The sequence below is a fragment of the Enhydra lutris genome, unplaced genomic scaffold, assembly GCF_002288905.1.
Source record: "Enhydra lutris kenyoni isolate GAN:26980312 unplaced genomic scaffold, ASM228890v2 scaffoldscaffold4, whole genome shotgun sequence".
NCBI lineage: Eukaryota > Metazoa > Chordata > Mammalia > Carnivora > Mustelidae > Enhydra > Enhydra lutris.
This window is the reverse complement of record NW_019154088.1, coordinates 51,240,936-51,265,744: the sequence shown is the minus strand read 5'-3', so window position 1 is coordinate 51,265,744 and position 24,809 is coordinate 51,240,936. Positions and strand designations below refer to the sequence as shown.

Genomic DNA, 24,809 nt, shown 5'->3' with positions numbered 1-24,809 from the left:
GCTTAATTTTTTTTTCTTTAGATTTAGACTCTGATCCCCAGATAAAATAGTGAAAAACCAAATGCTCAGTTTGCTTTTAAAATTAAGAAGGAGAACATTAATACAAACTATGCCAACAAATATGTTATAGTTCCAATATTAGGCCCAATCTGAGTGATAAGAGATGGAAAAGCAAGATTAACAGGAAAAAAGGGAGGGCATGTGCCAATGAGAAGAAAAGACCCAGAGAAGGAGACTCCAAAAGGAAAAGAGAAAATGCCTATTAACCTCGAGGGCCCACCGCCTCAGCTCCCCTGTGGGATTACGCCTCCCACAGGTTCAGCCAGGCCACACCGTCTTCTTTCCAGTTGGATGGGGGGCTGAAAGCAAATCTTTCCCTGTTTGTAATGCCATTGACTTATACACTGGAAAGTGGTTAAAATGGTAAATTTTATGTTATATATATTTTAACACACACTCTGCTGTTTAGACTGAGGAAGAAAGTTAGAAAACGAAGAAGACTCTGAGTACCTCAAAGAGATAGCGATCACCCTCAATGAGGGGGAAAGAAGCTAAGAGGAGAAGCTGGGAGGAAGGTGACAGATCTGACCCTTTCTGTTTTGAATGAGAGGAAGAAAGGAGCTTAGAAGACACGGGTGACATGGTGGTGACAGAAGGGTTACCTTGCTGGGGTAGGCTGGGTAATGAACAGAAGCTGGAAATATGAAACACCAACCTAACAGTTCTTATCTATCTTCAACTGAACAGGGTGAAGGGGAAGAGGGGAGGAGGGGAAGGAAACCAGATCTCTCATATGGGCTCCTCACGCACAAGTAACTGACTTGCTGTCAAGCTCTATGAGGCTCACTAACATTGCTTGGTATGACTTTGGGTTGTTTTTTGTCGTTGTTGTTGTTTTCACTTATCACATTTATTGACCACCTTCTGTGTTCCAGGCACTGTGTTAGGTTCTGGAAATATACTGCTTTTGGTATGACTTACTTAGAAAAACCAAATTGACTTCAGTTCACTGGAACTTCAATTTGGTAAGATTAAAACCCCAAACTGTGTATAAGCAGGGTCCGGATTTCTCAGTAAGGGTCTGCACTTTCCAAATGCAAGAAAATGTACATTTGTTTTGAGGAGATATTCCTTTAAATTTTTTTTTTTTTTTTTTTTTTTTTTCCTGAAAGTACTGGTACAGGGTTGCAGAGGCTTACTGGTCCTATCTCTTCCTGAATGACTGAGAGTTCTCTTCGGACTCCCATTTCAGTCTTTATAAGAAGAGGATTTGCCCTAACACACAAGGTTGTTGGAAGAAATAAATAAGCTAATGCTAGCCAGTGTACTGTATATGTTAAAAGTATCATAAAATGTTACCGTATCTTTATTAATGAGCATATCAATACCATGCATTTCAGAAAAGTAGTAAATTGGGTATGATGGCATTCCTACCATGAAATGGTTTTACCAAAAGTTTATTTCATGTACAAGCTTCTACCATACTCAGAGGAATGTCAGGGCTCAGGTCCTCTTAGATCCCTAAGATGCCTTTATCTTACTAATAGGGACAAACTACTAGACTAAAGAAGTAACGAGCACATAATGAGAAAAGGAGATCACTATAATTACTGAAAATACAAAGGATCGAGTACATAGAAGATGTAGGTGCAGCAGGGGCGATGACGGAAACAAGGTGACTTGCAACCATGTAGAGAAATGAGGGAAGATGGTCTTAAAACTGAGCACTTCAGATGATTACAAGGCTTACTCATTCGGTGCTAAAAATGCTAAGAATAAACATGCTTCCCAAGAGACTTTTTTCTATCTAGCAAACATGATAGAATACAGAATGATAAAATTAACTTAATTCAACTATAATGTGCCTTTTATTTTCTAAGTAATATCCTATTCTTGCAACATATATATATATATAAATAATATGTCTAACAAAGTCATACTCTGAAGGAGCTGTTACATGTATAAAAATCATATACCTGTACTTCCCAGGTATTCCTTCTTCAAGAAAAATGTGTCTGGGCCAAACATATAGCCTCAGAAATTAAAATAAAACTTTTTCTATTCACCAAATAATTATGACCCATCATCCAAATCACTTAAAGGAATGCTTCCAGAATTTTAAAGTTACTTACAATGTCATAAATTTCTCGGTCTTCCTCATCAGCTAGGGTCAACAGTGCTACCAACGGATAGCGAGATCTGGGCACTGTACCAAAGTCTTCAATTTTAGTATCTCTTGGTAACTGGCAATATATTTCTTCTTTGCTGTCCTTCTTAATACTTTTTGAAAATGTAAAGGTAAATTGCCACTGTAACCCAAAATACAATAATACACAAAAAGTGATCAATAATAACAGCAAATACTTTCTCCATTAAAAAGTCTTATGTCTGAGATTTTCACTGGTTAATGGATGTATCAGATAAAAGGATACAAATACTGCTCTTGATAGAGATATTCACTATACAGAGCATCTTCCAGGGCTCGGGGGGTGCTTATTCGGAAGCAATAAAAGTGCTTCTGCAGAGCTTCATAGAGTTTTTGGACACTGCACCCCCAGTAGCATGTCAAGAGGCTATCTTCAAGGCAGTCTGTTGTCAAAGTTATGCCGGCTGTCAAAAACAAAGAAGAAAAGAAGACAAAGAGAAGAAAATTACCGAATATAGTTTTTCATACAGTTATACACAGCAAATGACAAAAGCTTCCTTTTGATGGCTGGCCCGGCTGATGGCAGTTCAAGGAACTCATTAAAGGGCACGTGCCTGTAAATGAAGGAAGTGGTCCCTAAACAAGTAACAAAAAAACCTCAACATCTATACACAATTCTGAAGCACGATCAGTAAACTCTTATTTGTACATTTACACGTGGAAATCATGAAGTTAATTTTTTGGCTGGGACTCAGAGCCTTCTCCCACATAGTGTTTAAAAACTGAAATATAGTTCACCATTGATAACCTACCATTCTAACAGCATATATAATCCTAATTACAAGAAATAGGAGCACTGTCTCCAAACGTGGAAATATACAACCTTGTAACTGTAAGAAACAGAGCAGGACTGTCTCTCAAAGTGGATACACATAACTCATGGGGTCCTCAGATGATCACTGGAGTAGAAAAAATATGAAAAAGAAATCAAGCCTTACTAATATTAATATGCACACTGACAACATTTATACTTTTTCTTTTTAAAATTTTATTTACTTGAGAGAGAGAGTGAGAGAGAGCATGAGAGGGAGCCCGATGCGGGACTCGATCCCAGGACCCCAGGATCATGACCTGAGCCGAAGGAAGTCGCCCAACGGAGCCACCCAGGTGCCCCAACAACATTTATACTCTTGTCACATAGTTAATGTCCCACATGATATGCAAACATCCTAAGGAAAGAGTAGGGATTCCAAAACATGTAGGGCTTAGTAGCAATGTCCTCGTTCATTTATTTGCTTTCAGCATAATAAAACATATTATAATTTGAATAAACTTGATTAAGTGGAAAAATAAATTATAAGTGGGCATACAAATTAGACTATTTTACCTATTTATTAAACACTCACATAGGACTTACTATTACCACCCATATGATTTTTTTCCCCTTGCTCATGGCAGTTGCAGCAATATCAAGTTCAAGGGCAGCAATATCTAGGATCCTATACCGTTGGCAGTGGAAACTGTAGCATCTGGTGCTCAGTGGCAGCAGCGGACTTGCAAGACCAAAAGTATGTGGTCTGGGGATTGTTCCTTGCTGAACAGCCTTAGTCTCTGATCCTGGGTCTCCAAACCTAACAGCAATTCTGTAAGCTACCCAGTATCCTTTGACTGGAGTCATTTTTTTTACTTACTAATAGGAATTCTGATGGATCCACTGTGTACTTTTAAAAAGGTGATCAGTGGGGTGGCTGGGTAGTTCAATCAGTTGGGTGTCTGACTATTGATTTCGGCTCAGGTCATGATCTCAGGGTTGTGGGATGGAGCCCTGAATTGGGCTCTGCACTCAGTGGGGAGTCACCTTGTGATTCTCTCTCTCTTCCTCCCTCTGCCACTACCCCCTGCGCTCACTCTCTCTCTGTAAAATAAATAAATAAATCTTTTAAAATATATATATAAATCATCCCTTAAGAAAATAAAATAAAAAGGTGATCAAGAGTATGTTTTAGAAGGATACACACAAATACAAGCAGATGCTCTACAGGACACCAAAAATTCAGTTTTTATTTTTCTTCCCCGTAGTTGCTAGTACACACGTAGACTTTCACATCTGGAGTATGTGTAGCAGCAGCGACATAGGATAATTTCCAATCATAGTTAAGCAAAACTTTTAACTGGCAGGAACACTGCACAGGTAATTGGAACAGAATTTGATTTCAAAGTTTTATATGACTCTAATCATCAGGTATTATTCAAGAATGGGAAATGTAATTAGCTATTATTTGTTAATTAGCTATTAAATAGCCAAAGAAAAACACCCCATCAACACAAATTTAAATATATTTATATATATTTAATATATAATTACATTAATTTATTCATTAAATATCAAAACACATTAATGTCATGTTCATATATACTATTTATATTATGCTACATAACTGTGCTCATATATTTAAAATTAGTATACATATTAAAAATCATACATATATATACATATAAAAATCATACCTTTTCTCTATGTCACCACAGAACCATGCAACATGAGGGAAGGAAAAAAAGCTGAAGTAGATATGAAAGGGAGAAATAGAAAAAGCATAGAAAAGAAAGTGGAGGGGTGCCCAGGTGGCTCAGTGGGTTGAGCCTCTGCCTTCAGCTCGGGTCATGATCACGGGGTCCTGGGATCAAGCCCCACATCGGGCTCTCTGCTCAGCGGGGAACCTGCTTCCCCCTCTCTATCTGCCTCTCTGCCTACTTGTGATCTCCCTGTCTCTGTCAAATAAATAAATAAAGTCTTAAAAAAAAAGAAAAGTAAAGAAGTGGAAAAAGAAAGAAAGGAACCCAGAAAATGATTTCTTAATATTTTTGGCAGAAATGTGTAAATGTGAGAAGATGTTATGCATGGAGCTCTAGTTATATCAAAATGCCAGGATGCACCCAAGTGTCCAATGATAGGGGATTAAATGAATAAAATGTAGAACATTCTATAATGAAGCATTATGGAGCTCTTAAAAAAGAACTGAGGCATGGTAAAATACCTGCATATACTACAGTGGGATGATCTTCAGAATAAACACAAATGAAAAAAGCAAGATGGAGGCAAGTACATAGCATATTTCTGTTTATCTCATAGGAGGGGATATCCATATCTATGTGATTGTTTACACTAAAAAACAACCATGGAAGGATAAGGCCTAAAACATGTAAAACTACCCAGTTTATTTGCTCTGTAATAAGCATCAGAGTTCTAGAGATTCAGAGCTGCATAAAAGGCTTATTTACAGACTGCATATGTGTGACTAAAGTGGGGAGAGCGCCAGAGACTACTGACAACTGGATACTAATCAGACTTCAACATGTATGCCTCTGAAATTAAGAAGTTAATGAGAAGGGAGAATACAATCTGTAAATTCTGCTCTCCACAATCTCTCCTACACTTGTCCATGACATAGACTGAAAAGAGAATGTACTGATTAACACTAACTGATGACAGTTCAAATCCCCCAGGCAAAACTGTTCTCCCTTTTGTTTTTCCCACTTCTTCTGCGGACAGTTCTCATTCCTACATTTTCTCAGTCTTCTAAGATTCAGTGCAAACACAATGCCGTCTCAGATCGACAGCAACAGCAGACTTGGAACACAGCCTTAAACCAGAAAAGTCAGAATCGAAGCTAACTGAAGCAGCACGGGGATGATTTCCCTCAACCTGCCCTTACATGCCTAGTTGGAACGGGCAAATGGAGCCCTGCATATGAGACAACCTTGCAAAAAACTGCAAAAAACAAGGACGAGAGTCAATGAGTTGAGGCATTAAAAAAAGAAGAAACAACAGAGCAGAAAAGCCACAGACTTTCTGGAGGAGAATCCCTGAGAAAGAACTAGAGTACAGGTGATCATGCATGAGGATAATAAATCTGGAGTATTGGGAGATGAAAGTTTTACGTCGTAGAGAATAGAGGTTCACAAACTCCTCTGAAAATGTTATGTGTGTCATTTTGTCTAACCCTTTCACCTTTGTTAGGTCTCACCAGGGTGAATGAGCCAAAATATGAGGAAGCTGTCACAAAGGGACAAGAGAATTTCTGACCCAAAAGAATTAAACTCAGCTAGCAAACCCTGAATACCTCCTTTCAATTTCATTAGAGCTTCTTACACTGGGGACATGGAAATACCATAAATCCAAATCCAGTATCATCACATAACAACAAAAGAAATCCCAACAAGCACCCATGCTAAAAAGAACCAGAGGACTAAGATTAAAACTGATTCTCTTGTTCATTTTCAAGTAAATCAGATCTCCAGATATTCCCCTTCCCTCCCTACATACCAAGCACCTTGGGAACAGTGGTGAAAAAAGACCTGGATTTTTAAACTATCTGCACACCAAATGAAATAACCTTTTAAAATGTCACAACTATTGCTCAGAACATTATTTTAATGGCCTGGTTAGACATCTTTAATGATATCCTCTGTTCCACAGTTTAAACAAATGAATTTTATCCTGCGAAACATAATTCCCAACAAATTCCTTCTCCTTATTTACCCAAAGAAGACATATAATTAATGATAGGCACTGGTCATTTTATTTTTTAAAAGATTTTATTTATTTGAGAGAGAGAGAGAGAGAACACAAGGTTGGGGGGGAGGGCAGTGGGAGAGGGAGTAGACTCGCCGCTGAGCAGGGAGCCCAAAACGGGGCTTGATCCCGTGACCTCGAGATCATGACCTGAACTGAAAGCAGATGCCTAACTGACTGAGCCACCCAAGGCACCCCAGCACCAGTATTTTAAAAATTAAAATACTTCAATAAGCATGCTATAAATCCACACATTTAAAAAAAATTTTTGTGGGCGCCTGGGTGGCTCAGTGGGTTAAGCCGCTGCCTTCGGCTCAGGTCATGATCTCAGGGTCCCGGGATTGAGTCCCGCATCAGGCTCTCTGCTCAGCGGGGAGCCTGCTTCCATCTCTCTCTCTCTCTCTGCCTACTTGTGATCTCTCTCTGTCAAATGAATAAATAAAATCTTTAAAAAAAAAATAAAGATAAATAAAAAAAAATTTTGTGTACAGCTGAGAGAGGTCTTCTACTGACTAGATATCTTTTCATTTGTTTCTACCATTTATAGAGGGGCAGGGGAGGTTCTTTTTGATACTATTTCTGCCTGAAAAGAAGATTGGCAGATTTCCTCCCAATTTCTACCTCACAAGTATCCTGTGTTTGTTGGCTTATAATTTATCAGTTCTTACTTTTTCAGCATTTCCCAGCTTGTGGAACTATGTAGCAGAAAGGACAGCTTTGTATTGGCAACTTTTTGTATGGGCAGTCCTATTCAAGAGCCCAGTGTGACATGGCAGCAGGTGCAAGAGCCTGACCACAGAGGTCAGAGGTCACCAAACTACCACTGTTCTCTACATTTTAATTAGGCATGTTTTCTAAATAGGATAATTTTCTCGTCAGATCTTGAAATTTGGTCTTCCCGAGTGAAAAATGTCAGAACAAACCCCTTATCTATCATTAGAGGGGAAAAAAAGAGGTCCTTAGTTCTCTTCAATTCATAGGGTAATAATATAGTATTTATAGCTAAAGAAGAATAAGAAATTTTGTACTACTTCATTATGAATCAGTATTAAGATTGATAAGTCCTATTGAGTAAGCACACTGATGTTTTTAAAGACTTTATGTATGCATGTGTGTATGTATGTATTTATAGAGCGCACGTGAGCGGGGGAGGGCAGAGGGAAAGAGAGAAGGAAAGACTCTCTAGCAGACTCCCAGCTGAGCATGGAGTGACTCAGGGATCGACCTCACAACCCTGAGATCATGACCTGAGCCAAAATCAAGAGTCAGATGCTTAACCAACTGAGTCACCCAATACACTGATTTTTGATGTGATTCTGGAAGTTAGAGACAGAAAGATGACTAAACAAGAAGAGTCACAGAAGCCAGGGGAGCAGGCTGTCAAGAAGGAAGGGTTGGTCAACTCTATTAAACTCTGCAGAAATAGTGTTAACTCGGGCCTACAATGCCTGAGGGTCAGGGTAGGGGGACAGAAGTGGGGATCGGTGATCTCAGGGAAAGCCAGTTCAGCAGAGATTCATAGGCAAAAACCAGACTGCACTGATGTGAGGAGTGAAAGTAAAGCAGGCTAAGGGAAGAAGGCAAATGCAACCTGCTTTAGAGAAGCTTGACTGTGAAGGGAAGAGGAAGAAGGCAGTAGGTACAATATGATAAAACGCTGAGAAAGTTTGGGGTGTTTTTAAGATTCCAGAAATCTGACCAAGTATAAAGGGTGATACGGTCTCAGCCCAAGAATCTTTGTAGAGCCACAGAACTGTACCTAGAACTTCCTACTCTGTGTCTCTACTTACCTGCTACAAGAGCATTTCTAAGTCCAGAAGTTCAAAACTGCAGTCATTACCTTTCTTCCAAAACCTGCTGCTCCTCCTGTATTTTTTATCCTGGTAATAGGATCTGTCTATGGAGGGCCCCTGTGAAGAACCTGTCTTCCCCTACTCTTCTCTCTTACCTGCTCCACCTTGTGTTTCATCCATAACAAACTACTTATTATTTCTCTACTGTCTTATTCTATTTCTGTACTGGTGCTTTGTTCATGCTTCTCTCTTTAGCTAGAATTTCTTCCAACCCCATGTGATAAACACTTACTTATCTTTCAAGACTCTACTCAAAAATAAATAAATAAATAAATAAATAAGACAGAATCAGCACATTCTTTAATGAGGCTTTTCCTGAATATGTCCGAACTTAATCATTTCTTCCTTCCCTCCCTCCCTTCCTTCCTTCCCTCTTCCCTCCCTTTCTTTCCCTCACTCCAATGGTTCCTAGATAGTCTTGCAGACAATTTATTTTCCCAAGTAAGCACAGAAACAAACAATTGTCATCTATTATTACCATCTCCCAGAATAACATCTTATACTAAAATAACTTAGACCCAAAATACCACAATTTCAGATTAAAAACACTTGTTCTGGAGGTTAGCACCCTTACAGTAACTGTTTATGCTATATAATCCATACCTTTTTCACTGCACTCAAGACCATGAAAATGGCAGTGTCCTAACAAACTATTCTCATTAACAGTTAAGATACTTGATTCTTCTCACACGAATGCCTCTGTTTGCTAGTTGATTAAGTTCCCGAGGAGCAAGTTCGGTGAATTATTAATCTTTGTAACTATAGTACAAAGTACTATGTTGTACAGTGCCCAGAATAAAATAGGTGCTCAATAAATACTTGTTGAGTCTAATGAAGAAAAAGCAATGTAGAAAGAAAAATGCTAAGAAAGGGGCATAGAAAGAAAAAGATCTTTGGAAAATAGCCACCAACTTGTAATTGAAGCTGTAGATGGATTGGTGATCTCTAAGCCAAAAGGATTCTTGACTTGTCTCATTTGCTTTTTGAAAACTCTTGTGTTGAACTGGGTCTCTTCTGAATTTCTCAAAATTACTGGAACATCCCAACCAAACCTGAAGAAAAATAAAAATAAAATAATACATAATTCTAGCAAATGTTGAAACTTTGTTATATGTGAAGTATGTTGGGCTTCATTAATTATTCCTTTTAACACAAGTACCACAAAAAGAGATTAACTTATTCAGTTTACATTATATTACAGAATTAATCTAGAAGTGACAGATGAGAGGCCCCATACAATATATTGTTCAGCTGGCTGAACTGACATACTCCTGAAACAAAGAGTTCTATTTTAATATTGTTGGTGATAACAAAGTAGTACAGTCATTAGAGATTAATTATACTTAATATGACAGCAAAAACATGATAAGAGTTAGTGAACTTTTTACATGATATAAAAGCAAATTCATATTTAACATGTAGACTATCTGATATTATTTATGGGCCAGGAGAATTTTTATTTGAACACCAAATATAGCACTTCATTTACATAACATGTTTTCTACTTTTAAATTTCAGGTAAAGCTATGAAAATGCACACTGAACAGATGAAAAGGAAAATGAAACGGACCCAACTCAATTCGTTATCAAGTCAGAAAGCAGCTTAGTTCACTCAATTAAGAAAAAAGTAATTTAAAATTAATAGGATGGCATTCATACTCTGATGCACTCTCTTCTCTCCAGACACTTAGCAGTGGTGGATAAAAAATAAACATAGAAATCAAAAAGACCCCACTGAAATGAGCAAACAAACCATGGTGTGTTGAAACAAAGGAACAGTAGTACTCAGCAATGAAAAGGAATAAATTATTGCTAGAGCCACATGGACAAATCTCAAAAACAACATCCTGAGCAAAAGAAGTCTTACACAAAGGAGTACACGCTCTATGATTCTGTAATATAGAATTTGAGAGCAGGCAAAACTAATTCATAGTAGAAATAAAAAACAGAGCAATGGTTGCATCTGAGGCGGGGGGAAGGGGTATGGACTGACCAGGAAATGGCATGAGGAAACTTTCTCTGGTGATGGTCATGTTGCATACCTTGCGAAGAGGTTTGAGTATAGATGATGCATTTAATAACACTGAAGACTTGTATATTTCATTGTGTATAAATATTACTTCGAAAGAAAAAAAAGGAACTATAAACAAAAATGTTGAGGGACACCTAGGTGGTTCAGTCGGTTAAGCATCTGACTCTTGGTTTTGGCTCAGGTCATGATCTCAGGGTCGTGAGATCGAGCTCCACATCGGGCTCTCTTTCCCTTTCCCTCTGCCCCTCTCTCCCTTTCCTACTCCCTCCCCCCAAACAAAACAAAACAAAACAAAACACCCAGACGTTGAGCTCCAGCTAATAATATGCAATGCTTTAGTGTTTATGGGAAGAGTAACAATTTACTCTGAAGTGATCAAGAAATAAGATGGACAAATATGAAATAAAGACTCTATACTAAAATACTGATTGTAGAACCTAAGTGATGGGCATATATATATATTCATGGTATAATTTTTTCAAGTTTTCTGTATGTTTAAAAATTTTAATAATAAAATGGTAGGAGAAAAAGAGACAAAGCGGGTTCAAAGACAATCTTTACGGTTCTAAAAAAGGGAAATAAATATAAAGGAATGAGTAAGGCTGATGCCAGGGTTTGATAGGTCCCAAGTCTGGCAGCAGGCAGTGGCAAGTAAGCCTTCCCATAGTAAGAGGACTTTATAGGTTGTCCATTCAAAACAAGAGCCAGACCGAGGTTCATAATTTGAATCCAGGCGCTGGGTTAGGACAATATCAATATGGATGTCATTATAAGAGGTGTCTGGGTGGCTCAGTGGGTTAAGCCTCTGCCTTCGGCTCAGGTCATGATCTCAGGATCCTGGGATCAAGCTCTGCATCAGGCTCTCTGCTCAGCAGGGCTTGCTTTCCCCCTCCGCCTCTGCCTGCCTCTGTCTATTTGTGATCTCTTTCTCTCTGTCAAATAAATAAATAAAATCTTAAAAAAAAAAAAAAGAAGAAGAAGACGAAGAAATGTCATTATAATACCTGTCCTTAACTAGGAGGCATCTAGGAATTGGGTTGGAGACAATCGTAAAATGGTTAAGCAGCAAGGGTGATAACAAAGGGTAGGGAAGAAAACTATAAAAATTAAGTTTGCAAAACAAAATTTCAAACCACTTCAATAAATCTAATGCCAAGAGAAGACCAATAAAAGTAACACACACTATAAAGTTACACTCTAGGGGCGCCTGGGTGGCTCAGTGGGTTAAGCCTCTGCCTTCGGCCCGGGTCATGATCCCAGCGGCCTGGGATCGAGCCCCGCATCTGCGCTCTCTGCTTAGCAGGGATTCTGCTTCCCCCTCTCTCTGCCTGCCTCTCTACCTACTTGTGATCTCTGTCTGTCAAATAAATAAATAAAATCTTAAAAAAAAAAAATAACAGCCATGCAAACAGAAAGTATGACTCAACTCATAATGAGGAGAGAAAATAATCAAAAAGAAATAGACCCTATAAATGACAGATATACTAGAACTAGTAGACAAGAACATTGAAATAATTGTTATAACTATACTCCATATTTTCAAAAAAGTAAGTAAAGATTGAGCACACTACATGGAGATGTGGAAAATATTTAAAAAGACCCAAATCCATTTCTGAAGATGAAAAAATACAATATTTGAGATGAAAAATACACTGGATGAAATTAATAGCTGACTTACCATTATAGAACAAAAGATTAGTATATTTGAAGACTTATCAACAGAAAGGATCCAATATGAAACAGAGAGAGGAAAAAAAAGGCTAGACAAAAAAAAAAAAAACAACCCCAAATCACCCAAAACATCACGAGCTGAAGGACAACTTCATGCAGTTTGCAGAGAAAGGGCAGAGATGCACAAGAAAACTACAGACGTGTATCACTCAGGAAAATAGATGCAAAACTTTTTTTTTTCTCAAGATTTTTTTTTAAATTTGTTTGACAGACAGATCACAAGTAGGCAGAGAGAGAAGGAAGCAGGCTCCCTGCCGAGCAGAGAGCCCCAGTGTGGAGCTTGATCCCAGGACCCCGGGATCATGACCTGAGCTGAAGGCAGAGGCTTTAACCCACTGAGCCACCCAGGCGCCTTGACGCAAAACTTAACAAAATGTTAACAAATGGAATCCAACAATACGTTAAAGGCTAATATGTCGTGACCTAATGATGGCTTAACATAACATTAAAAATTTAACATAATTCACCATATTAACAGACTGAAAAAGAAAAACTATATGATCATCTCAATACATGCAGAAAAAGCACTTGTTCAAATCCAATGTCTCATCCTGATAAAAACTGTCAGCAAACCAGGAATGTAAAGGAACTTAACCTGGTAAAGGGCAGCAATAAATATGTAGAGCTAACATCGTACTTAATGAAAAACTGCTTTCCTCCTAAAATCAGGAACAAGACACTTAATAGCTATGTGTCCTTAGGCAATCGCTCAACCTTTGTGTAATTGGTTTCCCATCTGGAAACCCTTGTAACAGAGTGTGGCACTAAGTAAGTGCTAGTGATGATAATGCCGATGATGGAGTAGACACAGGGGTTGGCAGAAGAGCTAGAGGGAAAGAACAAATCCAGTAATTTCTCCTTTTTGAACCTCAGAATCAGTTACCCCGCAGCCACTCTGTCCACTGCCCAACACTGCCCTAGTGCCTTTTAGCGGTTAAGTCAGGAATGTGAAATGGTAGGACACAAGATATAATCTTCCCAAGAGAGCCATAAGATAACACCTCCCTCTTCTTTCCTTCATCCCTTGGAGTGAAAAAAACAAGGGGAGAAAACACCATTCTATGGTATATATACTCATTCTATTTCCTGGCCCCTTCATCATTTTAATTCTTCCTACCGTCCACCTGCCCCCCCCTTTTTTTTTCTTTACCCCCACTGCCTGGCTCCTTACACCCACACTACCAGCAGTAAATACTGGAATTCAGAGCTCATTTTGTTCAGTTCTACTGTAGGTTCAACCATTATATTTCAGATATTTTATCAAATTGTACCTAACATTTTCTTTTCTTTTCTTTTTTTTTAAAGATTTTATTATTTGACAGAGAGAGAGAGAGAGATCACAAATAGGCAGAGAGGAAGGCAGAGGGGGAGAGGGAAGCAGTCCCCCCGCTGAGCAGGGAGCTTGATGTGGGCTCCATCTCAGGACCCTGGGATCATGACCTGAGCCGAAGGCAGAGGCTTAACCCACTGAGCCACCCAGGCGCCCCCAAACCACACCTATTATTAGAAGAAATTCATCTCCCTTGATTTTTTATTTCTCCGCCTCATGCTTTGTCTTGGGTCTGCATTTTTTAACGGCCTAAGGTCCTCGATTTGAGTCGGATATATCTTTTAAAATTGGTGTTATGAATCATGCTAAACCCTTGGCCTTTGTATCACACATAACCTTTTTACTGTGAAGGATAACATACAGAAAAGTACACAAAACATAGTTCAATGAATTAGAAAGTAATTGGTATTCGGGTGAAGAACCCGAACAATATTCTCAGAAAGTCTCTGGTGTCCCCTCCCAGGCACTATCCCTTCCCTCTCCACTATCTTGACTTCAATTGCTGTAATTTAGTGTACCTGTTTCTGAATTGTTATGTAAGTGGAAGGATGCTGTGTACACTTCTACTTCCTATTTTATAATGTTATGCTTGCAGATTTATCCATGTAGCTATACCTAGCACATCTTTGTAGCTATGTAATATTCTACTGTACAATCAATATGCTATAACTTGCCTCCTCGTTCTACTCTTTTTTTTTTAAGATTTTTTTTTTTTTATTTATTTGACAGACAGAGATCACAAGTAGGCAGAGAGGTAGGCAGAGAGAGAGAGAGAGAGAGGAGGAAGCAGGCTCCCCGCTGAGCAGAGAGCCCCATGTGGGGCTCCATCCCAGGAGTGTGGGATCATGACCCGAGGCGAAGGCAGAGGCTTTAACCCACTGAGCCACCCAGGAGCCCCGGACCTCCAATTCTGACCACATTTTTTCTTATTGCTTATATAATGTCTTATATAGCATACACTTCCAAAGCTTTTAATCAGAGGCTGAATTGGTAGACCAGACCTCCTTTCCTTGTGTCTGGAATCTCATAGAGCTCCTCATGAATAAAGGTTACTTTGAAGATAAAATTTTAGGTTCAGCAGTAAACAATTTTTATTACCCCTTCAGCTCTGAGTCCTCAAGCCAATCAGAAAACAGACATGCAATTGTTAATTTGGGGGGCCTTCTCTCCACGGTGATCTCCCAAAGATGGTCTCATGCAGTAGCTCGATACTGACACTGGATCAGGATATAAAAGCCATTTGTGGGTAAACTCAGAGGATTGTCTCTGAGGGAACTGCTGTGCTAATGATAGGACTTTGGGACAATGACCCAGTCTTGAATACTCCGTGCCTTTACTTGTAAAATGAGGATTTAAAATAAGTGACCTTAAGGCCCTCCGAAGGCTTGAAATGTTGTTTCTAACAGCTTCGTGTTTTCTTCTAGATTCCTCTAAAAAAAATCTTGCCAATGCAAGGGTGGAATATTGTGCACTCTAAACAAATACAAACCAGTCATGTTCTTTTCCTAAGGAAGAATCTGTACCTCATCACCAACCTCATCATACACAGACATCCTACTGCATTCAACAAGTAAGATGAGAAATAGTCAAGGTCAGTCTATCAGGTAGGGTTGGCAGGAGACAGAAGCCACATCTATTATTTTAATGTAAAGAATCTAATATACAAAGAATTGTTAATCAAGTACTAAAGACTGAAAATGCAAGAAGGAGACACTGAGGTATCCTAGCACGAAGCAGTTATCACTCCTAGGGTAGGGAAAAACAAAGGGAAGAGTGGGGATGATGATGATGATGATGATGACTATTTAAGATTTTATTTCTTTATTTGACAGAGAGAGACACAGTGAGAGAGGGAACACAAGCAGGGGGAGTGGAAGAGGGAGAAGAAGGCTCCCTGCCAAGCAGGGAGCCCGATGTGGGGCTCGATCCCGGGACCCTGGGATCATGACCAGAGCCGGAGGCAGACACTTAACATCTGAGCCACCCAGGTGCCCCACAGAGTGGGGATTATTACAATTTAGAAGCTTAGATAAGGGATCTCCCAGAGCTGGCATGCAGACTTTTGTGGTAGGAGTGCTGCCAGCTGGCACTGATACCGCTGAAGGAGTGTGATGAGGCTAGTTCTAGGAAAAACTGTCAACTAAAATAAACTGCTGCTACTCAGGTCAACTGCCAGTGCCAGGGCAAAGGGCAGTGCCACAGGAATGCAGACTAGGAAAAGGAAGCAAACTGTTAAGAGGAAGTCCCTTCTTCCTCCTCCAGCCTTCCTGTTTCTTTCTAGCATCGTCTACTGGCAGATTCTAATAGGGAGCAAACGATAAGAGGAACATACAAAGTCCCCGTCCCAGTATTACCACGCAGAGTACAGAAGAGCATGTTTGCTTCTGAGAGACAACAGCTTTTGAGAAAGATCTGGAGGACGATTTAGAGTATGTCCTGTGGCAGCACAGAAGGGTACAGGGTCCTTTCTCTAGGGGACCCAACCTCCCCTTAATCAGACATTCCAGGTCTATGGATTGGCTTATATCTATAAACTGGGTGAAAGGTGGTAACTCGCCGTTGTGACCACTCAAGTCAGGTTTCTGGCTCCAGACATGGAGTTTCTCCTTCTATGTAGTTCATGTAGCATTTAGTAGGCTGCCCATCTATTTTATTCCTAGAGACACTCTAATCCATTAGCCACCGCCAAAAATCCTTGTGAGCCAAAACATTCTCTGCTTTGTCCTCCACTGCCCATTATGGAACATATGTCCACCTCGACTCCGGTGAGGTGCCACTGGACCTCAGGTCAGGAGCTCCCACCATCACAAACAGCCTAGAGAGAACAGAGATTTTCAAGGATACAAGTCTCCTCTCGGCAATTTATTTCTCAGTGCCCTCATGAAAAATGTGTCTTCTGTGAAGTCTTAAAGGATGCAGTAGGGGGATGGGTGTGCAGGTTGCACATAATAAATCCAGTCCAATATTCTTATCTTTCTAAATCGTTAGATTCTTTCCTCGTTATGCTAGGAAAGTTCTAACACCTTAACCTTATTACATATAGGCCACCACTGAGTCCAAGTTTCAGTCAACCACATCTGAGTTAATACCTTAGATTCAGAATTTCTTTTTTTTTTTTTAATTTATTTATTTATTTGACAGACAGAGATTACAAGTAGGCAGAGAGAGAGGAGGAAGCAGGCTCCTCGCTGAGCAGAGAGCCCGATGCGGGGCTAGATTCAGAATTTCTTGAGAAGACACCCAGATCAATAAATTTTATCTCCAGCACCCAGCTTGCTCAGTTGGTTAAGCATCTAACTCTTGGTCCCAGCTCAGGTCTTGATCTCAGGGTCCTAAGTTCAAGTCCTGCCTTGGGCCCCACACTGAAGTGGAGCCTACTGAAAAATAAAGAAAGAAAAGAAAATAAATAAATTCACTTTATCTGATTTACTGTTACATTCTATCCTTCCTGGCCTAATCTATTTACAATCAATTGTTCGCAATGGCACAAATTAGCAAAATTTTGCACATCTTTTAGAGGCTAAGCTCTTTCCAACCAAGTTGGATTTTGTTCCTGTCCTTTGGAACATGAAGAGATCTGGGCCTCACAGCAAAAGGTTATAAAGATAGGTCTTGAGTATAGACATCCTTTGCAAAGCAATTACTCTAGGAAAGGTTATAAAGGAGAGTCAGAATGACCAGGGTTTCAAGACTTTCAGTTTTATCCAAGCCAATTCAGATGTTCCCATTCCAAGTCTCAGGGGTCTGGTTCTTTCCACTCAGTGTCCTCAATGAGACATCGACAAAGCTGTATAATTCTATTAGCAGCACAATTAAAACTGTGTTCAATGTTTAGTTCTGTGGCTACATGAAATAAAGTGCTTTAGAACCCAGAACCTCTCTGATTCTCTAAGGGTTGCCCTGAGTGTTTTAAGACGTTAGCTTCTCATTTTCTTTCTGTAAGGGCTCCAGTGATCTGAGAAGCAACCATCCCATCCATCCCTCAGTCCTTATAGTCAAAAAGTGCTTTAGCCACATTAAACACTTCAGAAATCATTTTATCACAATCAATCAAAGGTAGTAATCTGATGAATCACTATGCAAATAATTGCCATGGATTACTAGGACCTTATATCATGTTGGCAAGGAGCCAAAGATGTAACCAAAGCAATTGCTGAAGCCCATCTTTGAAAGCTTCTCCCCCCCCCCCCCCGGGGGGTTTCCAATTGTAGTAACAATTTCTTTATTAATACCTTTTGTAAGTCCAACCAGGAGACCAAAACCACAAAAGCTATTTTAACAGAGGGAATTTAATATGGTTAATTGTTAACCATATGCTGAAGAACTGAAAACGCTAAAAGGGGACAGTGAGCATCATAGAAGTAGTACCAGTAGGAAGCAGCTATCACTCCAAAACAGGAATAAAGAGAATTACTACAGCTGAGAAATTTGGAGCAAGAACTGCCATGGAGCTGGGACTCAGATCTGAGGAAAGGGTATTGATATCTTTGAAGAGGTGTGATGGGCTGGTTCTAAGAGAGTGGAAAACTACAAATTGGAAAAACTGGGGCCAACTGTTAATGCCAGAGTGAGGCACTATCACTGTGGTGAGACAGACAAGAAAAGAATCACACAGGAAGCAGCAAGCCCTTTTGTCCTCTACCCTTCCACTCACCCTCCCCTGCTGGCAAAGCCTGCTAGGCAGCCAGCTAGCAAAGAAGAAATGTGGTTTAGAGGTGCTCCCCAGATTCACAAAACAGAATCTAAAGGGGTGCTACGAAGCTGAGGGACAATAGCTTAATAACCTGTAGTCAAGAGGAAGCAGGGGGCAGCTGCAGAGTTAGGGTCCCCGATTATATGAAACTGTTAAAGGATATATGGCCTTTTTGGTCTCCTTTCTGCACAGCACCTGGCAAATAGCAAGAACTTAATAAATGTGAACTATTAGAGCTCACAAAACCACCAAGAGTTAAAGAGAAATACCATACTTCAGTGGCACGATTCTTTGCTATTGGGATTCAGATGTTCCTGTTCTTTCTCCACTCCCACACAGTGCAAGCAGACAAGAACAGGAGAAAGAAGCAGTGGAAAAGAAAATCAGAGCAGTACTGAGATAATGGCGAAGACACAAAACCAATAGGGATTATATTTTGGGAGGTTAAAAAAACATGACACAGGTGAAAAGCATAGTGGATTCATGGGTTTACCTTCTGGCTGGGGTACTATCAGAAAGTTGCTTTTATGAGATCTACATGGTTTTCTTTGTTGCTATTCGATGTACCCGTTGCCTTGGCTTATGTTAGCAAATAAACACTAGTAAAAAGTTTACCTATATAGACAAAGGTAACCCAGCTAAAGGGAATGGTTGAGTTAGGTTCAAGATAACTAGATAGAAAGTGATTGGGACTTACACCGTTTCAGCAATACTTAGCCCAGACTTCCAAAAATTCTAGTTATCTGGCCTGCCACCCTTCAAAGTTATACCCAAATGGAGTGGTTAGGCAGTCATTACGTTTTCAAAACAAGTCCTAAACTTGGCAGAGCCAGAATTTGCATCTAGGTCTGTCTGACTCCAAAGTCTGTCTCTTAACCAGTACAAACATGAGGTCATGAGGTTCCTGACTACCCTTACCCACAGATACATCATTAGCCATGTGGCCCTCACTCATTTTCCTCTTCCCAGTACTATACCTAAGATATCTAATTATCTGGCCTACAGAAAATTATTTTTTTTTAAGATTTTATTTATTTATTTGACAGCACAAGCTGGCAGAGGGGCAGGCAGAGGAAGAGAGAGAAGTAGGTTCCCCGCCAAGCATGGAGCCCGATGCGGGGCTCGATCCCAGGACCCTGGGATCATGACCTGAGCTGAAGGCAGCCGCTTAACCCACCGAGCCACCCAGGCATCCCCAGAAAATTAAAATTTAAGGATAAAATGCAATGGTCAACTAGTTACCAATTTTTCTTAATGGAGGAATATCACATTTCTTTAAGAGAAAAACACTGACATTATAGTCATTAAGAAATCCTGTGTTAAGACTGCTTTACTGACTTAGGCAACCAAGTTGCAAATTCCAATTACAAACTTTATTGAAATGAACATTAAATAGCAGTGAAATTTGGTGAGTCAAGAATAACAAATTGTGTAAGACTGGTTTTAGTCTTCTCCCACCCACAAACAAGGAATTTTGTGTTCAACAGCTGGCAGGGTGAGAGGCAGTATGGAAATATTAAGACTGGGCTTAGTTTCTCAAGAAGGCATATAGTTTCAGAAATTAACAAGGGCTTGTTTCCTTTCTGTAAAGTAATCCTATATATGTGATCAAAAGGTATTTTAAGATTCGTTTTACACAGGCAGATCTATTCACTAACACGCTTCCTCTGTCTCTCTGATCATGCTGTACCCCTGAGATGTCTTCTATTCTCTACCATACAGACTTAACTTCATTTATTTCTCAGAACACTGATTCTTCAAAATTGAGCTCATGTTTCCCTCCGCAATGGATGAATTAGTAAAATGGTTTCAACTAGCTGTATTTATAAGGCTTCTCTAAACATGATACAATGGCATCTCCTCAAAAGAGAAATTTTAGAATCTCTGAGCTAGAACAATTGCTCAAGGATTATCTAACAGTCTATTCTCCCTGTCTCCAATGCGTAAACTGCCCCTACCCGTTAATGTAACTTATCTCAAAGGTCTTTTCCAGCTCTAAAATTATGACTTCACAGTTCCACCGACTAAATATTACTTCAAAAGGCGTGGAATGTATCTAGAAACCATTAAATTCTCAAACGGTAACGGAGTTCAGTTATAAGTTAGGCTCAAAGATCTGAGGCCAAGTCCTCAATTCTGGTGAGAACAACAATCAGCTGTGCTTACTGTCCACGTCTGTGCACTGTACCGCAGGTGACCGATTCACTCCGGGCACACCGTAGGCCCCAATCCGGGACAGAAGCCTGCTGGTCAAGCACTCTATCCCAACACCGAGACCAGGCCCTGACAGACCGCTTTATCTCTTAGAAACAAAGCTGGGTAAAATACCTCGACCCCGCACCACCCCCAGATACCCGCAGCGACGGGGACGACACAGCGATGCAGAGCAGTGATGCAGGTGCACACCGCACCTCGTTGTGCTCCCGGAGCCAGTCGGAGTTCGCGACACCAGCTTCCCCACAGCGCCGGGCGCCCCAGCCCCGCTGGATCCCCCGGCGCCGATGCACCCCTCCTCCGCTGCCCTCCGCGACCACCACTACCCCAGCTGTCCGCCCCTACGTCCCTTGTTTCTAATCATGGGGCACTTACCATCCCAATACCAGGCCGGTGGTCACGATGAAGCAAGTAAAGACCACTGCGATGTAGAAAAGCGGCGAATACTCATAAAGCGTTACCAGAAAGACCGCAGCCATCAGGATGTCCTACACTGAGCCGAGCTTCAGCCGCCCAGCCCGGCCCACCCGGCCGGGGTAAAAACCACTACGGCGCCTCGGAGCTGACAAACTTTGTGGATACGCACTCGCCCGGGGTTCTAGGGCTAGAAGTCGGGGCAACCTCGCCGGCTGCGGGAACCGGAGTGCCAATCACGACGCCGCCTGCAGGGCTCGCCCCGCCCCTCCAGCTCCCGTCCCGAGCTATTGGCTTCGCAGAGGGGCGGTGCCCGGACTGATTCACGGGATTGGTACTCGGAGAGCTTCCGTCTGTCCTAGCGGTGAAGGCTTTTCTGCGGCAAATTCTAAACACGCATCGCGGCCAAAGCTGTCCAAGGCTCAGGTAAGGTTTTTCTGATGACACAGAGAGGAGGCACGGTCCGAAATCCACGTCACAGAGTCTAAATCCCGCATATTGGATCCGCGGCAAATTTGAGAGGAGAAGAGCCGGCATCTTGGGTTCTACAAAGCGAAGTAGTCCCGCACCTGCTCTTGTTTGATCTAGAAAAGTTACTATTAGAGACTAGGAAAGACCAGAAGGAGTCTCACAAACAGTTTATACGAGCCTTGTCGGCCTTCTCAAGTTGGATTTAGTGATAGACGAAAACTAGCGTTGCGTATCGGGATTCTCATAGAAGTACACCAACTGTCCGCCCACTCCCCTTCCTTTTCTCCTCCCCCCCCCCACCCTCAAATTAGAATTAGATATTTGAATTTTTTCTATTCATTTTTACTTTAACAATAATTTAAAATATGTATGTATGTATGTATGTATGTATGTATGTATTTTTTAGCTAGAAGAAGCCTTTAAATAAAGGAGCGAAATGCTTATTCCTTCTCCTCCTCTCGGTTCAGCCAGCTCCATCAAGGTAGCCTCCCGGGAAGTCTCTCACACCTCCCCTGAGAGCTCAGCGGTTTGCGTTTAGCTCTTGGCCACACCCAGTTACCACAGAGACAGGGGAACGTAGTCTTTTATTCTGAGCAGCAACACCCCTTGCTACAAATTAGGGTTTTGTTATCAAGGAAGAAAGGGACAGAGGACCATGGGGTAGATAAGTAGTACCCCCTCCACACTCCCAAATCACTAGTAAAATCAATGTTGGAGAAAGATGAGATAAATTTGTTGTATGGCTTCACAGGTCTTTTGGCAAATGATCCTGTATTGTATGGAGTAGTGTATATGTTGTTGTATATGTATGTAGTAGTAGTATATATAGGGAGTGACGCTGTGTAACAACTTGGTTCAACAACATACTTTTTTTTTAAGATTTTATTTATTTGACAGACAGAGATCACAAGTAGACAGAGAGGCAGGCAGAGAGAGGAGGAAGCAGGCTCCCCACCGAGCAGAGAGCCCCATATGGGGCTTGATTCCAGGACCCTGGGATCATGACCCGAGCCAAAGGCAGAGGCTTTAACCCACTGAGCCACCCAGGCGCCCCCAACAACATAATTTTTAACAACTACATATATGATAGTATATAGTTTATCACTGGACAATTTTTTTATCATAAACAACACTGCAATGAACATTTTTTTAAAAAGATTTTACTTATTTATTAGAGAGAGAGAGAGCACAAGCAGGGGAAGAGGCAAAGGGAGAGGGAGAAGCAGGCTCCCCGCTGAGCAGGGAGCCAGACAGGGGGCTGATCTCAGGACTCAGAGATCATGACCTGAGTGGAAGGAAGATGCCCAACCCACTGAGCCACCCAGGCACCCCTGCAATGAACATTCTTAAAGCTAAATCATTTCCTTAGGTGAATTCCTAGAGGTGGAACTTTTAGTTCAAAAAGTTTGTACATTTTAAACCTTTAGGGAAGCAATACTCCCCAGAAATATTGTGCTGATGTATGCTTCCACACTTTCATCCTCAGTTTTGCGATCATTTGATATTGTCACTTTAAAAACTTGGCCAGTGGGAAAGGCAATTTTATTGCAATAAACTATCGATAAAGAGTTTTCATAATGAAAACAGGGAATTCCAAGTTAAAGTGGCATATTAAACATATGCCTATAATTTTGCTCTCTCCCCAAACTCTACTAAAACTACAGTAAAGGGATGTAAAAAATAAATCAACAAAAACAAGAACAGGAAATAAAATAACAGCAGCACATACTGGAAGATAGAAAACAGCTGAACAAGGATTATTCACTAACCAGACTCAACTTAAAACCGACTCAACTTGATTTACACTGAAGAATTCTCAAAAGGAACAGGAACTAACACAAATTTGGATATCTGCTTTGGATATCTGGGTATCTATTTGGATATCCATTTGGATATCTGCTACAACTATTCAAACTTGTCACTTTACTTCCAACATTGATTCTTTCTAACATATAATACACAATACACAGTGCTGGCAAAAAATTTTTTTAACATGTATCTTCATTTTAAAACATTATTTTATTCCACCATCTCAAATCCTTGATTTCCATGCTATATATCCTTGAAGATGAAGTATTGAGTTCCTTGTTTGACATACCACCCACTTACCTCTTACTTACTCACTCACAAAATGTTTATTGAGTGTCAGGTATGTGCCAGACACTGTAGAAGGTATTAGGATACAATAATAAGCCAAAATGACATATCTCTATTCTAATGGAGTTTATCATCTAATGGAAAAGACAAACATTAATCATAGAACCTTGGGGGCGACTCGGAGGCTCAGTGGGTTAAAGCCTCTGCCTTCGGCTCAGGTTGTGATCCCTGGGGTCCTGGGATTGAGCCCCACATTGGGCTCTCTGCTCAGCGGGGAGCCTGCTTCCTCCTCCTCTCTCTCTCTGTCTGCCTCTCTGCCTACTTGTGATCTCTGTCTGTCAAATAAATAAATAATAATTTTTAAAAAATCAAAGAACCTTGAACAAAATATAAAGGCACAATTATAATAAGTGCTATTAAAAAGAGATACATGAGCTATGAAGGCATATAATGGGAGAATAGTGAAACATAAGGAAAATTTGGAAAACCTTCCCTGAAAAACAGATGATTGAGCTGAGAGCTGATGGAGAGAGGAACAAGAGGGGAGGAAAGGAACAGGAGGGGAGAAAGAATTTAGGACAGAGCTCTAGCATGTGCAAAGGTCCTAAGGTGGGAGAAATCATAGCACACCTGAGAAAATGAAAAGCCGATGTGACTAAAGCATGGAGTGAGGAGGAGCATGTGGGGTATGAAAAGGAGAGATAAGTAGGGCCCAGACCATATGTGAGTCTTCCTATTTTAACTACTCAACTGTACCCTTAGAGCAATGAAAATCTACTGACATGATTGAAGAAGGGGCATGTTACGGACTGAATTATATCCCCCTAAAATTCATATTCTGAAGTTCTAGACCCCAGTGTAACTGTATTTGTAGATGGAGCCTTTAAGGAAGTAATTAAAGTTAAGTGGGATCATAAGGGTAGGATGCTAATTCAATAGGACTAGTACCCTTATTAAAAAAAAAAAAAAAGAGAGAGAGAGAGAGAGAGAGAAACCAGAGATTGCTCTCTGTGTGCAAGTGTATACAGAGAAAAGTCCATGTGGGACACAGTGAGAAGGCAGCTGTTTGCAAACCAAAGAGAGTGTTCTCTCCAGAAAACCTGCTGGCACCTTGATCTTTGACTTCTCACCTCAAGGACTGTGAGAAAATGAAATTCTTTTGTTTTAGCCACTCGGTCTGTGGTGTCCAGTTATGGTAGCCAGGCAGACTAATACAGGGAGTGACATTCTGTTTGCATTTTCAGTCATTTTGGAT

At 40.6% G+C, this 24,809-nt stretch overlaps 1 protein-coding gene across 1 annotated transcript in view; it reads right to left on the bottom strand.

Annotated features, from left to right (window-relative positions):
- Positions 1-21,083, bottom strand: part of LOC111160909 (cell growth regulator with ring finger domain 1) — a 28,279-nt gene extending 7,196 nt beyond the window's left edge. The window contains exons 1-4 of the mRNA XM_022524298.1: positions 20,948-21,083; positions 9,485-9,624; positions 2,433-2,610; positions 2,133-2,280 (exon numbers count right to left, since the gene is read on the bottom strand). Of these exons, the coding sequence (XP_022380006.1) occupies positions 2,133-2,280; positions 2,433-2,610; positions 9,485-9,624; positions 20,948-21,051 (570 nt within the window). The 5' untranslated portion in view covers positions 21,052-21,083. The remainder of the gene's footprint in view (positions 1-2,132; positions 2,281-2,432; positions 2,611-9,484; positions 9,625-20,947) is intronic.
- Positions 21,084-24,809: the final 3,726 nt, after the last annotated feature.